The following is a 16,126-nucleotide window of genomic DNA, read 5'->3' as shown; positions in this document are numbered from 1 at the left end:
GATTGAGCCCAGGGGCATTCTCCCTCTGAGCTACACCCCCCAGGCCATTTTTATTTTTTGTTTGGAAACAGGGTCTTAGAAGGTTGTGGGATTATAGGTGTGGGCCACGACACCCAGTTTTTGAACACTTTATTTATTTATTTATTTATTTATTTATTTATTTATTTTTGGTGGTACTGGGGTTCCTGGAAGACCTTCTACCTCTGGGCTACACTCCCAGACCTATTTTATTTTTGGAAACAGGGTCTCCTAAGCTAGTGCGGCTGGCTTCGAACCTGCGCCATCTTCCTGCCTCTGCCTCCTAAGCGCGGGGATTACAAGCGTGCGCCAGCACGCCCGGCTTTTGAACACTTTAGACATGGGAAATAGAGAAAGGGAGGGAACGCAGATGGGCAGAAACTATGCACTCTTGAAGTTGCTGTGCTCCTGCGATAGAGAAACAAGGGCAGATACCTGTGACACGCTGGCCTGGCCTCCACAGCCGTGTGTGCCAGACGCCTGGCAGCCACCAGCCCACCCAGGCTACACTCTGAGCTCGCCTGTGTGCCGCAGCTGGGCACGGAGCAGCAGGGACCTTTCCCCAGCTTCTCTTATCAGTGGGGCTTACCAGAGTGAACTCTTGGCAGCTGGCGACAGAGTGACACACTCAGGGAGTGGATTCACTTGGTGTTCTTAACAGTGCGGGTCTGAGAGGCTCTCAGTGCACACCTCCTGAGGTATCCTATCAGCACCGATTCTTTTTTTTTTTTTTTTTAAGATTTAAAGAAGTTTATTGGAAAGATAGAAATACAGCCCCATGCCAAAATGGCATGGGGGGGTAACTTGAAATGAATACACCTCAGCATCGATTCTTACATCAGGATGTGGCCCGACCTCTCTGCAACCCTCAGGGGGATACCTGCAGGCCCTCAGATTCTGTGGTGGGAGCCTGCAGTTTCTTTCTTACTAGCTGTTGTGGACTTCTTTGACTTCCTTTGGGCTTTGGGCCAAACATCTAAGGGACCAAAGTTCATCTCCCGATAGGGTGACAACAACTCGAAGAGCTGAAAGCAGCCAGAAAGATGTGAGAGCTTGGAGATAGGCTGGCTTAATGATTGATAGGAACGTGGGGTCTCTCAGAGGCTGTTGGGCGTTATCGAGAAATAGATAGGAATCCTAGATACCAAAATGCTGGAAGTGTTAGGGGCTCCAGTGTGGCACAATTGTAGTGGAGAAGATACCGGTGAATTCTGATATGACCCATGTGTTTTAGGATGAAAGCCAAGAAAGAAACATATGTGTATGTCTACATGTATTTGTACGTGTGTCTTTTCTGGACTGGAAGTTTTTTTGTTTGGGTGCTGCTGATAGAGCCCAGGACTTGGTTTATTGCTCAGCACATCTTCTACCACCGAGCCAGAGCCCAGAACAGAGTTCTCTGTGTGCGTGGTGAAGGGAACTGGGTACGATAATGTCTCCATTACCATTCCAGTCTGAAACTTTTATCCTCAGTAAGGTTTGCGGGTAACTATAGTATCCTTTCTGTTGGTTTGGAAAGTAATAGACTCACAGTTTCAGCCTTGTTATTATTATTTGACACTAGAATTTATAATACCTTTTATTATGTCACTATGGTGAATTTTAAACAATAACAATATTTACTGAACATTTTCCAGAATTTTGCCAAGCAAAAATATATTTACCACGTCAAAACTTAAAAGATTTACTTATAGAAGTAGAACAGTTAAGCCGGGTGTGGTGGCACACACTTTTAATCTCAGTACTTGGGAGGCTAAGATTGCTTCACAGCCAGCCTCGGCTACTTAGGCCCTCTGCAACTTAGCGAGACCCTATTTCAAAATAAAGAATAAAAAAAGGCTGGGGGTGTGCTCAGAGGTAAAATGCCCTTGGGTTCAATCCCCAGTACTGCAAAAAAGAAAAAAGTAGACCAACTAACCAACCTTTGTCTTTAAGTAAACCCCAGAGAACTGTTCTCTGGTTTTTATTCCAGCCTCATCATTTATCAGCTGGTTAGCTTGGGCATTCTGGAAACGTCTCTGTCTCTCAGTTTCTTCATTGGTAGAATGGGGCTAATGATAGTGCCTGTTTTGGAGGAGTTACATGATTACATTTTGCACACATAAAGTTTTCAAGAGCACTTTAGACCAGCTGGGCTTGGTCTGTTTTGCTTCTTGCTAGATTCTTTTTTTTTTTTTTTTTTTTTGGTGGTACTGGGGTTCCTGGAAGCCCTTCTACCTCTGAGCTACACTCCCAGACCTATTTTATATTTTTATTTGGAAACAGGGTCTCCTAAGCCAGCGCGCACGGCTGGCTTCGAACCAGTGCAATCTTCCTGTCTTTGCCTTCCAAGCGCGGGGATTACAAGTGTGCGCCACCACGCCCGGCATCTTGCTAGATTCTTAAAGCAAGGCTTTCTCAAATATATTTAAAGACAGATTTGAAAAAAAGAACGCAAGAAGGTTCTCTGACCCCTAGATGGCAGAAGCAGCTTCTTTTCCAAAGGAAAGCCATGCCCCTGTGGTGGAACAGGCATGTAATCCTAGTACTTAGAAGGCTATGACAGGAGGATTGTATAAGGCCAGCCTGAGGAATTTAGTGATATCCTTTAAAAAAAAAAAAAAAGGCTGGGGTGTAACTTAATGGTATAATGTCTCTGGGTCCAATCCCTAGCACCACAAAAAAATATAAGATCTGGGGCACCCTGACTGTGCCTAACATGTACTGGGTTTGATTCTTAGTACCACCAATCAGTCAATCAATCAGGAGGTAGAAAATAGGGTTGAGCTTGTAGCTCAGAGGTAGAAAGGCCTCAGTTCAACCCCCATTACTGGTGCAATCCCCAGTACCAAGGGAGAAAGGGAGGGAGAAGGAACACAGAAGACAAAGAAGCCATGTTTCTAGAAGCTGCTGGTCACTGCCTGTGGCTGGACTGCTTACAGGACAGGGTCTCAAGGGGACTCACCCTGGAGAGGTGTCGTTCCAAGAGTGGTCTCTCCTCCTGGTCTTAGCAGTTCCGGCTGCCCCAGGGCTGGGCGGGGGTGGGGGCTCCTGTGTCCCTTGAATGAGGTGCTGGGGACTCTGGAAGCCACAAGCAGGTCTCCCCTCCCTGGCCTGCTGGTGCCATCTGATGGGGCGGCCACTCCAGCAGAGGACCTGGGCCGGTGCAGGGCTGAGCTGTGTCCTCGCCACCTTCCTTTCTTTTCCTTTTTCCTAAGTTAGCCCTCTAACTTGCCACTGGGCAGTGACTCCTGACGATGTTAGTCAGAGTCACTCAGGAAAGACAGCGTTTGTTGATAGATGAATTTCTAGTGAACTTCGTGTCACCCTTTTTTCTTTCTAAGGCATATGGTCCTTGAGTGAGTGAATGAGTGAGGAAGGGTGATTGATGATGCCTGGGTTTGGTCCACAGTGATTGTCCTTCAGGGTATACAAATGACAACTACAAAATAAAAATGTCACACAGCCATAGTTTTGCAACATTTTGCCAAATTGCAATAGAATTTAAACCGCATGTGAATTATAGATTCAGTCATCTTAAAAGTAATTTTACAGATTTTTTAAACAATGTTATTTTCCACTAATCTCATTTTTTTACTTTAATTTTTTGATAAGGTAAGACATATTTGTTATATAAAATTATATGTGTATAAGCAAAAAGCAAAAAGTCCTAATGTGTATCGATGTAGTTAAATTTTTATTTGCTTATATTGAATGAATTCAAAGAACTTTATGATGAAAAATTCCCCAAAGAGTTTGATGTAATCTGTGTTAAAATAAAAATCTAAAACAAATAATTTTTCCCCCTCAAGAGCTGACTATATGAACCATGCTTTGATTCTGATTTATGGTCATCAAAACTAAATTTTAGGTCCCATAAGTATTTTATAATTTGTCTTTCTGCTAAACTCTGCCATATCCACTTAGAAAAGAAAATACAAGCAGAAGGGTTGATTGGCCTGGGAATGTGCCATCTTGCAAAGTTGGCCTTTGGGGCTCAAGGAGACCTCAAGGTATTCGGTGTGAAAATTTTTCCTACCTGCCATCTCTGTCTCTTCAGTTTTCAGCCTCTCTCTATTTCGTTTCCTTCTCCCGCCTTGCCTTCACTCAGCTTTCTCCAGGGAATCCCTCTCGGCTCCCTCCCTCTGTGATGGGCACCGTTGCCTCGAAGAGGGAGAGGGTCCACCCAGTCTGCAGGTCGGCCTTAGCTGTTGCTTCTCTTCTTAGTTTTGGGGAACGGGGCATTGGCTGAGGCAAGTGTCCTCCGGGAGGATGCTGCAGGCCAGCCTGCCAAGAAGTTCTCAGATGGTTCTGAAAGCCCCCGAAGCCTCTTAGCCATGTGAGAGGGCCACAGTGGTGAAGCACATGTGTTGTGTCCACCCCAAATGGTCCAGGTGAAGCCCTGTGCTGAGTCCATCACTGTGGCTTCAGTGGAAGGGAACCGTCTGCTGGAGTTGGTTAGGTGTGCCTGCCCCTGGATAATCAGCCAGGCTGACCCCTTTAAGATGTGCAAAGCAAAATAAATCCAGATGTATTTTAGTCAGAAAAATTTAATTGTGTGAAGTTGTGGCTTTTTATCAGCACAAGCTAGGTGTAGCTCTTAAAATGTATTTTGTCACTGCTATACCCATGAACAGATTGGAGTCACTGAACTATCATATCTTTTGAAAATTAATAATTATGCATTAAGCAGTTAGGAGTCATTTTATGAACAGAGCAACTTTCCCTTAGTATATTCATCGAAGGCGACTCCTTAATGTATTCAGCTCAGTTTCTTTACAAGAACAGCCGAGGTAGGAAAGCACTTTCTTTAGAAAAGTGCGAGCCCAGTCTGAGGAGGTGTTTGTGTCTTTGAGGCCTTCGTGTGTCCTGATCCTTTTTCTCCTCTCAGCAAAGTTGAATCTTTCTTGAGGTCAAATTTGTTTCCTTTGCAGACTGTTTTCTCCATGTATCATGGAAGTGCTTCTTTATTTTTAAAATGCTTATTGCTAAATAAGCAATTGATTGTTAAAAACAAAAACACCCTTGACTCAAAAGTATTTTGTTCCTGTGCAGAGATGTGAGTGTTTGAAGAAAGCTGTTTCACACACTAAATGTTTCTGTATTAGGAATTCACATAATAACGAATTCTGCTTATTTTGGTTCGCCACAAAGGTTTGTTGTATGAGCTTAAAATAAGGCTGCAGCTGACTCGTGTAACACATATTACCTGTTTATTTAGCGTAAGTGCACGTCTGTATCTCCCGTCTCTGATCAGCCTGGAGCATTTGCATGCTGTGCGGCAGCCATTTTCTTTTATACTTTATTAAATATCTGTCAATTATAAATATCAAGGTTTTACATTAATGTCAAGATAGTACATCAAAAATTCATGGAATATGTGACTTTTTCCAAGGGTATTTAATACTTAATGCATTTGTGTCATTTTTCTTTCTAGAGATATTGACAGGTTTTATTAAGTGTTTGTTAGGGAGATTTCATTTTTATCAAGGGACTATAAAGAGAAGCTGCATGCTAAATCAATTTTTTAAAGCCAGAATATCATTCATTTTTTCATCTTCAAACACTTATAATCCATAGGTTTTATTTAAATTTCTTCTTGGTTTATTTTTGTTTTATGTGAGTGATAGTTCAAGACAGAGCTTTAATAAGGATCAAATATGCTGACTGTAGTGGTTTTTAATTTCCTTAAGCATCGCTACCAGACCCATGCAATATGGTAAATTCTTCAAAATGTCATACTTACATATTTAGTAATATTGCTCCTTTTTATTGAAGCCAAACAAACAATTTTAGATATTAATCTTTCCCAAACACAGTGATTATTTTGCACGAGGCACAGTATTGCCGTGTCTCTCAGTGCCTGTCTCCTCTCGGTAGACCAGGAGGCGGGGCACAGGGCTTTACTGGCTCACCTGGCTTTGTACAGGATTCCAGAATCCTCCTTCCAGAGTAAGCTCCTAGTGCTGCAGGTCTGATTAGGAGCTAAGGCAGTCGTTCATTGTTCCCAGCTTCAAACATTTATTATGCCCAACAAGGTACAAACACTAGTCCCTTAAAATTCCTGCCAAGAGCCCATGGTTACTTTGCTGCCCTGTGTTTAGTGGGGTTGGAGGGGACGTTGGTGACTCGGCAGACCCTCCACCAGCCCCTGCCGGCCCCGGCGCCCCAGAGGCCCATTCACTGTGGCCTTTGTGACAGTGGCCAGAGGAAGCTATCTGGGGACCCTCTTCATCCTTCACCCGTCTCCTATGTCTTAGAAGCCACCATTGCAGCTAAAACCAGTTGGCCACAAAGAATCAGTCTTGTGTTTGAATTTTGCATTTTTATTTTTAGAGCACAGGTGAGGAGTGTCTTCTGTGGGAAGAGGCTGTTGTGAATGTGTCCTTACCGGCGCTCGCTCTGAGCTGTGGCGTGAGGAGGGCTCAGCACCCTCTGCTAACATGGGCGCGCACCCACTTTCACCCAAGAACGTTCAAGGAACGTTCAAGTAACTTCAGCTAAATCCAATTTCTGGAAGAGGTTTTTAAACTTTCACTTGGAAAGAGGGAAAAGGCTTAGTTTAAAAAAAAAATTAGCTGGGCGTGGTGCCGCTTATGAGACCCTGTTTCCAAATAAAAAAAAATATATGAAATAGGTCTGGGAGTGTAGCCCGGGCATATAAGGGCTTCCAGAAACCCTAGTACCACCAAAAAAAAAAAAAAAAAAAAAATTAGCCAGGCATGGTGGCGCACGCTTGTAATCCCAGCATTTGGGAGGCTGAGACTGGAAGATCGTGGTTCGCCCACAGCCTCAGCTACTTAGTGGGGCCCTCTGCAACTCAGTGAGACCCTGTCTCAAAATAAAAAATAAAAAAAAGCAGGGAGTGTAGCCTGGAGGTCGAATGCCCCTCAGTTCCATCTCCAGACCCGCAGGAAAAAAAAAAAAAAAAAGCAAGGCACGGTGGCACATGCCTGTGATCTCTGTACTTGGGAGGCTGAGACAGGAGGATCACAGGTTTAAAGACAGCCTAAGCAATCAGCAGCCGAAGAGACCCTGTTGGAAAAAAAAAAAAAAGCAAAATAAAATAGGGTTTTGGGTGTAAGAATGCCCCTGGATTCGATTCGTTTCCTAGTATAGTAACACACACACAAACACACACCCCATTCTGTCCAGAGCTTAAATGAAAATTATTTGGAGTAGACATTTGTCTTAGCCTTGTTCACTTTTTATTTTAGGATGCGCAAAACCATTTATTTTCAATGTTAGATATCTTTCATAGGCAAATAATTTGTGTTATTTGAATGTTTCAAGATCCTCATAAAACTATTACATAATTTTTAGATATAGGTCAGATTTTTTTTTTAGAGGCCAGATTTGACTTAAGTGAAGTTGAGACGGTGGCCATTTCTGGTAAGCCCAGGTTTGGTTTTCAGCCAGTTGCTGCTACAGGCCTGGTTGGGCCCTGGGAAATGCCCCTGCTGGGCGTCTGCGGCCCACTCCCCCGTGCTGCCAGTAGATGGCGCTGGTGCCACAGTGGCGAGAGCCTGCCAAATGGAAGTCCTGGCTTCCTCATCCTGTCTCATTTTGCTTCAGTGGAACTGGTAAGTGCTTCTGTCAGTGGCAGAATAGCTTTTATACCAGAATCGCATGCAGTAGGCACACCCTGTTTTTAAAGAAGAACAACTATTTCTAACAGATCCTGCAAATATTATATAACCACAGCCAAAATAATCCTCAAAATCAATGTTAAAAAGGCATTTCCCCATTTTTTCCTTGAGAGTTTTTATATGACTTCTGAAGGCTACTAGTATGAACATATAGGCTGGGTAGGAAGTGTTTGTAAGTAGTGGAGAGGGGAAACGTCTCTGGTCCCTGAGGTCACCCACCCTCAGTCGTTTGTAGGGTCCAAGGCCCTTTAAAGGTAAGTGTTAGAAGATTCTTCCTCAGGTTGCCTTGAGATTCAGCATTCCAATTTTGAAAATTGTCACTTTTCTCCTGTTTAGTAAGTCAAACTTTGTAAATGTTTAGTATTTATTAGATTTAGCATTGAAATTTACCATCTTTCAAAATGCCATAGCGAATTCCATACATGTAAATTAAAGTACTTAAAAATAAAAAAGCAACAGAATTTCCCCACCTCCCGGACTTTGACAAGAGACAGATGTGTACAGTTTCCCAATAGAGTAGATGATGTGAAATTTCATTCATTACAAGAGAAAGGAAATTTTAGCAGTAGAATGCCTTTCATTATAGTTTTGAAGTCTTGACCTGGTACTTCTTGTGATCCAGTTACTTTGGCTGGCTTGGGTGTATAGCTCAGTGGTAGAGCCCTTCCCTAGCATGCACAATGCCATAAGCTTTATCCCTAGCACCACTAAATAAATGAATAAATAAACAAGTCTGCAGGATGAGAAGTTCTGATCTGATTTGTACTTTTTCTTTTCCCCCACAGTACTAGGGATTGATCCCAGGGGCATTCTGCCTCTGAGCTACACCCCAGCCCTGTCTTTTATTCTTTATTTTGAAACAGGGTCTCACTGAGTTGCGGAGGGCCTCACTAAGTAGCTGAGGCTGGCCATGAACCTGCGATCCTCCTGTCTCAGCCTCCCAAGTACTGGGATTACAAGCGTGTGCCACCACGCCCTGCCACTGCCTTGATTGAGTGTAATAATTCCGTGAGAGCCTTAGCTAAGGCCCAGCCCGGCATTTACCTCACTTGTTAGTGAGAAAAAGAGCGAGAAGCCCAAGGCCCCGGCTTTCACCGGCTGCCTGCTGCCGGCCGTGCTGTGGACCCCCCAGCCCCCGTACAATTTCCTGATCTTTCCGTGTTGGCTAGGAAATGCCTCTGTGCAATGTGGTGTTTCATATGTTGCCTTAAAGCACATCTCCTTCATTTCACTTTGTTATCACAGCATACATTTTAAAGATGACAGGAATGTATTTTCCCATTTTTACTTTCTCCAAAGGGTTACAACTGGGGCAGGGAGAGGGACAGGCAGGCACCTGGGAGCTAGCACCCAGTTGGCAGCCTTTTGTAATATAGAATTTGCCTAAAATTGCGCACTGAGCACAAGCTTTTGTTTTCTAATTGATTTACGGTTTGAGCCACTTTTACCTCATCCCCTACTGTCCTGTGTACGGTGCCAGCGAGTACATTACGGTGAGCGGTGATAAATTACAGCGCGCTGGTGCTGCGCGTGGAGAGCCACGCCGCACACAGCCCCGCGCACGGTGCAGGCGCAGCGCCGCGGAGTTTTCTTTGTAGCTCAGAAATAACCATTTGTTGACTCAGATCACTAACTGCAGTCTGTCTATCAGGCTGCAATTGAAACTGAAGATTAAAATTACACTGTTACAGCTTTTAATTTCTTAATTGAGATAAAGTGAAGGGTTGGGAAGGTCTGGGGGTTGTGGGGAAGAGAATACGGAACGCATAAAATTTCCTTCTAAGTGTGAAGTTTGGTATATTTTTGCCAAGTGTTATTTTGTCCAGAAAAAAGTAGTATAATTTAAACTCTGCTCATTTCTGTTGTATCTTTCTCTTACTTGCTGGTCCATTTTACTTTGTGATCTCCGATCTCCTAAACTGTACTTCCCTTGATTTTCTGCACTCGATCCGCATTCGCCGTGGACATGATTCATTCGAAATGAGTTGGTTTCCAGCAGATGATTTGAGTCAGAGATAAGTGTAAGAACTTTGAGTGTATCCGAGTGCCTGCAACTGTCCCTTTTGTTGGTACGAGAAGAGACTTGAAATCTGCTCACGAGGCCCACACAGACACTGCGGCCCGAGATTCCCAGGAAGGGCCAGGACGGCCAGCGGATCTGCAGGCGCTGTGGTCTGTTCAGATCAGACGCTCGGGGCCTGGGGCCGCTGCCTTTGTGAAGTCTGTCCCCCTTCGATTGTATTTCGTGCAGTGTCTGTGGGTTCTAGGACCAGAATGCGAAGGAGCAGATTTATGGTGGCGGCTGGGCACGACAGATTAAGCTGACAGTGATGTACGAGCGCGTGATGGCACCATGATCCCTCAGTCGGCGGCTGGACGCCTCCTGCTTCATTTGGCTCTTGTTAGGATCTGTTAGGCAGCTAAATAATGAAATTCCGCTGACTGATTTTTCTGTTTTCCCTTTTCTCTTTTCACCTCTGCTTTCGTAAATTCCTCGTTCCCAGACCCACCCTCATGCCAGCAAGCTGCCCTTGAAGGACTCTTTCACTTACGAGGACTACAGGTGAGTGCAGGGCTGGGCCGGAGTCCTGAGGTGAGGGGGAGGTCTCTGACCACCGCAGCCGTGACTGGCAGGCTGGGCTGGGGGAGGCAGTGGTGCGGAAAGGCTCAGGTTACCTCTGTACCCAAATCAGCATCCATCAGTGCTGGGTAGTGTGGAAGGTGTTTTTTCTCTTTTAAATAGATATGTCCATATAAAGTGGGGAATTCTTTTGACCCCAAAGAGTTAACTTACTGCACACAATGTGATGAGAATTTGCATTCCACATTTTGTTCAGTTATTAGAGGCAGGAGCTCAGGAAGGGTCTAAGGTTTGCTCTTCTGAAGATGGCCACAGAGCCAGTTCAGTAGGGCGCGGCTGCCCTCAGCCCAGCTTGCTGCCTGCTCCTCCCTCAGGCTGCCTGCGGCCTCCGCCAGCCCTGCGCTCCCCCAGCCGGGCTGCCCTCCCCGGCCTCCCTCAACCCTGGATGTGGTCTTCAGTGGCTGATACAAGAGCACGGCTGCCTTGGTACTCAGGCGCCTCGAGGGGCCGGGCAGCTCTACACTGTGCTCCTTTCTCAGTGCACGTGGCTCCTCAAGGTTCTGACCTAAATTCACCCTTTTCTTATGTTACAGGTGGGCAGTGTCTTCCGTCATGACGCGACAAAACCAGATTCCCACGGAGGACGGTTCCCGGGTGACCCTGGCCCTGATCCCTCTATGGGACATGTGTAACCACACCAACGGCCTGGTAACCATCTCCGCTTGGCTTTGGTCTGGGAGGCTGTGCTGAGCCCCTGGCCATTCCTTCTCCCTCCGCCCCTCCCTCCTGGAGGAGCGTGCAGTGCAGTGCAGTGTGGACCAGACGCCCTCCCTCCTTGCTAGACTCAGGCTTTCTCTTTTGCTGTGTTAATGTCCTGCTGAAAACTGGGAACGCAGATTTTATGACACTTTCAAAAACCACAGCGAATTGCATTTATTTGCTAAGCCATAATTCCAGCCCACACGCTCATTTTCTTGCCTCGTAGTTTCTCTTATTCTTTTAATTTATACTCAGTTTTTGACTTATTGAAGATCTTCCTCGCTCGCCTTCCTTTCTGTCTGTGCCGCTGTTTGCTGGCGCACACTTGCCCCGCTCCGTCCCTGCCCCGGCCTCCCCTGGCCTCGGCGCTGGAGTCCACGGCACCGTCAGATGTGGGTGGGAGAGATGAAGAAACAGGGCAGCCTCATTCTAGTGTTGCTTCAGCTTGGAGAGAGGATGCGGCCTCTGTTTCTCAGCGATTTGGGTTCCGAACAACAGCCTGGCTGAAGCTGTCTCTCTTCTGAGAGAGATTTCCTGTCAGTAGAGGTAGAAATCATAAATTCAGGCATTTACGTTTTTAACATTATACTAGTCTGCTGGTTTGGTTTTTCTTCGTCTTTTTCAGTGTCAACTTTCTTTGTTATTATTAGCAGTAGTATAAATAGATGAGAGAAATGCTGTAAACAATTATATCACATCTAATTCCACAAAATGTCCAGAACACATACACCGTGTGCCAAACACTTTAGATAGAGTAGCCTTGTGCTAATTTTGGAAAGTCTAGCAACAAGTACTCTCTTGAATCTTAAAAACATTTAAATTGCAGCAAGAAAGAATAGTTCCACTTTTATAATTATGTTTCTGCTTTAATTTCAATATGTCTAATATTTAACAATACTAGGAAGTAGTAGGATATTTTGTGTTTTTAGTAATGAATTTAAGTTTACATTCTTTTTTTTCTTTTTGTTTTTAACTAATCATAACTTAAAATTTTTAAAAATTTACCTTTCAATATCTAACTTAGTCACTTTCTTTCCTTTTTGGGACTAGATCATTGGTTCTCAAACTAGATTAATCATTAGAGATTCTTTTTTGTTCTTTTTTTTCTTTTGACACTGGGGGCTTAACTCACAGTACCCTCAACCCTATTTATTTCTTTTTGTGATACTGGGGATTGGACCCTGAGGTACATTCTATCTGGGCATTCTACCCTAAGTTACATTCCCAGTTTGATTTTATTTATTTTTATTTATTTAATTAATTTATTTTTTTGGTGGTACTGGGGTTCCTGGAAACCCTTCTCCCTCCAGGCTACACTCCCGGACCTATTTTATACTTTTTTAAATTTGGAAATAGGGTCTTTTAAGCCAGCGAGGCTGGCTTCGAACCTGCGTGATCCTCCTGTCTCCGCCTCCCAAGCGCTGGGATGACAAGTGTGCCACCGCGCCCGGCTTTTATTTTTATTTTGAAACAGGGTCTTGCTAAGTCACTAAGGCTGGCCTTGAACCTGCGATCTATAGTCACAGCCTCTCAAGTATTGGGATCACAGCTATGTGCCTCTGCACCCAGCCTAATATTTCATTTCTAAAAATAAAAAGAAAGTACGCAGTCAGTTACGGTGGTGCATGTCTGTAATCTCAATACTTGGGAGACTGAGACAAGAGGATTGCATGTTCAAGGCCTGCCTTGGAAACTTATCAGGATAACTATTTCAAAATAAAACATGAAATGCCGGGCGTGGTGGCGCACACTTGTAATCCCAGCATTTGGGAGGCTGAGACCGGAGGATGGCGGTTCGCGGACAGCCTCAGCTACTTAGTGAGGCCCTCTGCAACTTAGTGAGACCTGGTTTCAAAATAAGAATAAAAATAGGGCAGGGACTGTAGCTCAGAGGTCGAATGCCCCTGGGTTCCATCCCCAGATCCACAAAAAAACCAAACCAAACAAAATAAAACATAAAACAGGGATAGGAATATAGCTCAGAAGTAAAATGTCCCTGGGTTTAATCTCACCCCAAAAGAAAACATGCTTTATTAAGGCAAATAAGAAATATTAAATAGTCTGGATGTGAGGGGGCATACCTGTAATCCTAGTACTTGGGAATCTAAGACAGGCGAATTGCCGGTTCAGGGACAGCCTCAGCAATGTAGCAAGACCTTGTTTTTTGTTTTTAAATAGGGCTGGGGTATAGTTCAGAGGTGGAATACTCGTAGGTTCAATTCCCAGTATTATACATGCACACAAAAAAGAGAGAGGGGGAGAGGGGGAGGGGGGAGAGAGAGGGAAGATGAATGCATGTTTTATTATAAGAAAATAAGGATCACACAGCACAGAAGTCTCTGGAGAGGAGAGGTAGGAGGGCCTTCCTGCCGTGCCGGCCCAGGAGCCTGGCCCGCTGGCCCAGGAGCCGCGGCTGCAGCGTTCTGTCCGTCCCTCGTGTGCGTGCAGCGCCCGCTCTTACTGGCAGACACAGCAGCTGTTTGTTGCTCCCTGTGAATGCCGTGATGCTGTTCACTTTTTGACTTCCTCTCAAAATAAAAATCACGAACTGGTGACAGTGCTCACTGTCTTTTCCCCGGTGCGATGCGTGTGGTCTAGAACCTGCCGCTATCTTGGCAGAGAAGCCCTCCGCCCTCAGGAGGTGTACTCAGGAGCCCACGTGTATCTCTGGAGGGGTCCTTTCCCACGCACTTAACCCCACACCTTTGCTGGACTGCTTCCCGTTGTCTTTATAAGTCTTCATGGGGAATTTAATGTGATCGGATTTAAGAAATTCTGTTTCAACTCTATAGAGTTGTATATCATACATATTAGCAGTTAATCTCTTTTTAAAAACAAGGCACTTGAAACCAAGGCTCTGCTTTTCAAGTGGGAGATTTTCTTTTTTGTGTGCCTCTGAGCTGACGATCTTCCTCCTGCTGTGAGACTATCCTGCCTCGAACTGAGGGAGGAGGTAGAGATTGGTAGCTCAGCAACACCGGCCTTTTCAAGTGCGGCCCTGAATCCTGGCCATGGTAGAACAGAGAGATGAGGCCTGTAGCCATTGTTTCAGATCAGCCACAGGAGAGGCAGGATCCTGGTGGAGGTCGGCGCAAACCCAGGCAGGGCTCTGGTGAACGGGGCGGGTTTCCTAGCCACTTGAAGAAGGGATTTTAGGAAGGCCGGAAGGCACAGTAGTGAGCTGTGGAAAGTAATGTATCTTTAAGTCTTGCATGCCTTGTTCAGAATTAATGTAGCAGCGGGTTCCCTTTCTTGAAGTGGTTTAGTCTGTGTGAGGTGGGCCCGGTGGCACCCAGGCCAGCATCAGTTCTGGTATGTAAAGTAGATGTGACCCTGGGTGGGTGGAGGTGCAGGGTTCACTCCAGCAAAGCCAGTGAGGCCCAGCCCCACCGTCTTTCTGTTAATATACTGAAGGCTCCGTCCCCTGGCTGCAAAGTGAAGTCCACCTTGACGTCGACGAGGCCCCTGCACGGTTTGTCTCCCCTGCACCCTCCACACACAGGTGTGACTGCCTCTGGCCCCTGCTGCCCTCGCACCCCAGCCCACACCCACCTCCGCCGGAAGCTCTCCTCTGACCCGCAGGGGTTTGAGACCTGCCTGCACAGACGGCCTCTAGCTAGAGGCCCGCTCCCGGCACTACGGCCTCCCTGCCCGCTCGGTTGTACGCCGGGTGCTTGTCCTGCCTTTTACTTCGTGTGAGGTCGGAGGGCAGGTCCCCGAGGGCAGGGCAGTGCTCTGCTCTGTCCTGCTCATCTCCCAGGACCCTGGTACATCAGATACCGGATATATTCTTTTAACAAATTCATGAGTGGGGAGTGAATGAATGGAAAATATCTATACTCAGGCTTAGGAAAGTGACCAAAAGGAAGATTCCAAAATGTTAATATGATGTGATTGTGACCTTTTTTCCAGCAGCTTTTCTTTCTTTCATTTTTCTTTTTCTTTTTCTTTTTCTTTTTCTTTTTTTTTTTTTTTTTTGTGTGTGTGTGTGATGGAACCCAGGGCCCTTCTACCTCTGGGTTGCACCTCCAGACCTATTTTATATTTTATTTGGAAACAGGGTCTAAGTTGCTGAGAGCCTCACTAGCTGGTGAGGCTGGCTTCGAACCTGCAATCCTCCTGTCTCAGCCTCCCAAGCGCTGTGATTACAAGTGTGCTCCCCCATGCCCGGCTTACAGCTTTTCTTTCAGTTTTTCCCTTTTATTTGATGAGCATGTCTTACCACACTCCTTCCCCCTGGTAATACAAAATGATGAGATACATACTTGGAGAAAATGAAAAAACACAGAAAAGAACATTCAAATGGGCTCTACTCCTCACTGAGCTTCCATCTGAGCAGGAGTTAGGTGTCGTGCTCCTCCTCCTGTACCACTGCTAACAGGCCCACCGAGCAGGAGTGCAGCTGTGGCCCTCCTGCGCCCGTGTCAGTATCGCCACTGGGGATGGGCGCCCTGTGCCCACCCAAGTCGCCAGCAACTCCAGCCACCTCCCTGGCCTCCACTGGCTTCCAGGTGTCTGCGGGGCTGTGCTCTTGGGTTTACTTGATTTTTCCTCGTGTCTGCCCCCCACTCTTCTGCCCCCGTGGGTGGGGACGAGGCGTTTCTGGCTGTTTTCTGAAGGCCTGGCAGGGAATGGGCGCTCAGTAGGCGCTTGAACTGACTCACAGGTGGGGCCCTCAGGCTCACAGGGGCTGGGTGAGGAAGAGGAGGTGCGGCCCAGTGCACTGCTCCCTGGCCCTCACGTGGCCACTCATGCCCTGCAGGAGGGCTGTCCCCTGTGGCTCCCCCGGGACCTCCCAAGGAGAGCAGAGCCCTAGAGTGCAGCCGTGCTGCTCCCGCGTCGAGGCTACGCTCGCCCTGAACGCCTTCCCCTTTGCTGGGCGTCTCCGTGCACCCTGGAGGAAGTGTTTGGCTGTGCCACAAGCAGTCACGTACTCACCCTCAGGCACGTGAGCTTCGCTGAGGGGCTTGGCAGACCCCTGAAGCCACAGGCTGAATGTCACCCAGACAGCTGCACACACCTCAGACCCCTGGTCTCCCTCACAGGAGTGCGCCACGTCCCCCTCGCCCACCCCTTCCCCCAGCCCACCTCCCTTCCCGCTGCTGGCTGGCCCCTCGCAGGAGGCTCAGGATGAAGGGCA

The 16,126-nt window shown here is 46.4% G+C and overlaps 1 protein-coding gene across 1 annotated transcript in view; it reads left to right on the top strand.

Annotated features, from left to right (window-relative positions):
* The window catches only part of SETD3 (SET domain containing 3, actin N3(tau)-histidine methyltransferase), a gene marked incomplete at its 3' end in the record, with an annotated part of 79,699 nt that overhangs the window by 53,603 nt on the left and 9,970 nt on the right, over positions 1–16,126 (top strand). Inside the window, exons 7-8 of the mRNA XM_080707226.1 lie at positions 10,151–10,209; positions 10,821–10,935. Of these exons, the coding sequence (XP_080563352.1) occupies positions 10,151–10,209; positions 10,821–10,935 (174 nt within the window). The remainder of the gene's footprint in view (positions 1–10,150; positions 10,210–10,820; positions 10,936–16,126) is intronic.

The sequence above is a fragment of the Muscardinus avellanarius genome (assembly GCF_963383645.1).
Source record: "Muscardinus avellanarius genome assembly, chromosome: 12".
In the NCBI taxonomy this organism is placed as follows: Eukaryota; Metazoa; Chordata; class Mammalia; order Rodentia; family Gliridae; genus Muscardinus; species Muscardinus avellanarius.
The sequence above is the reverse complement of the archived record's forward strand: the minus strand, read 5'-3'. Positions and strand labels throughout refer to the sequence as shown.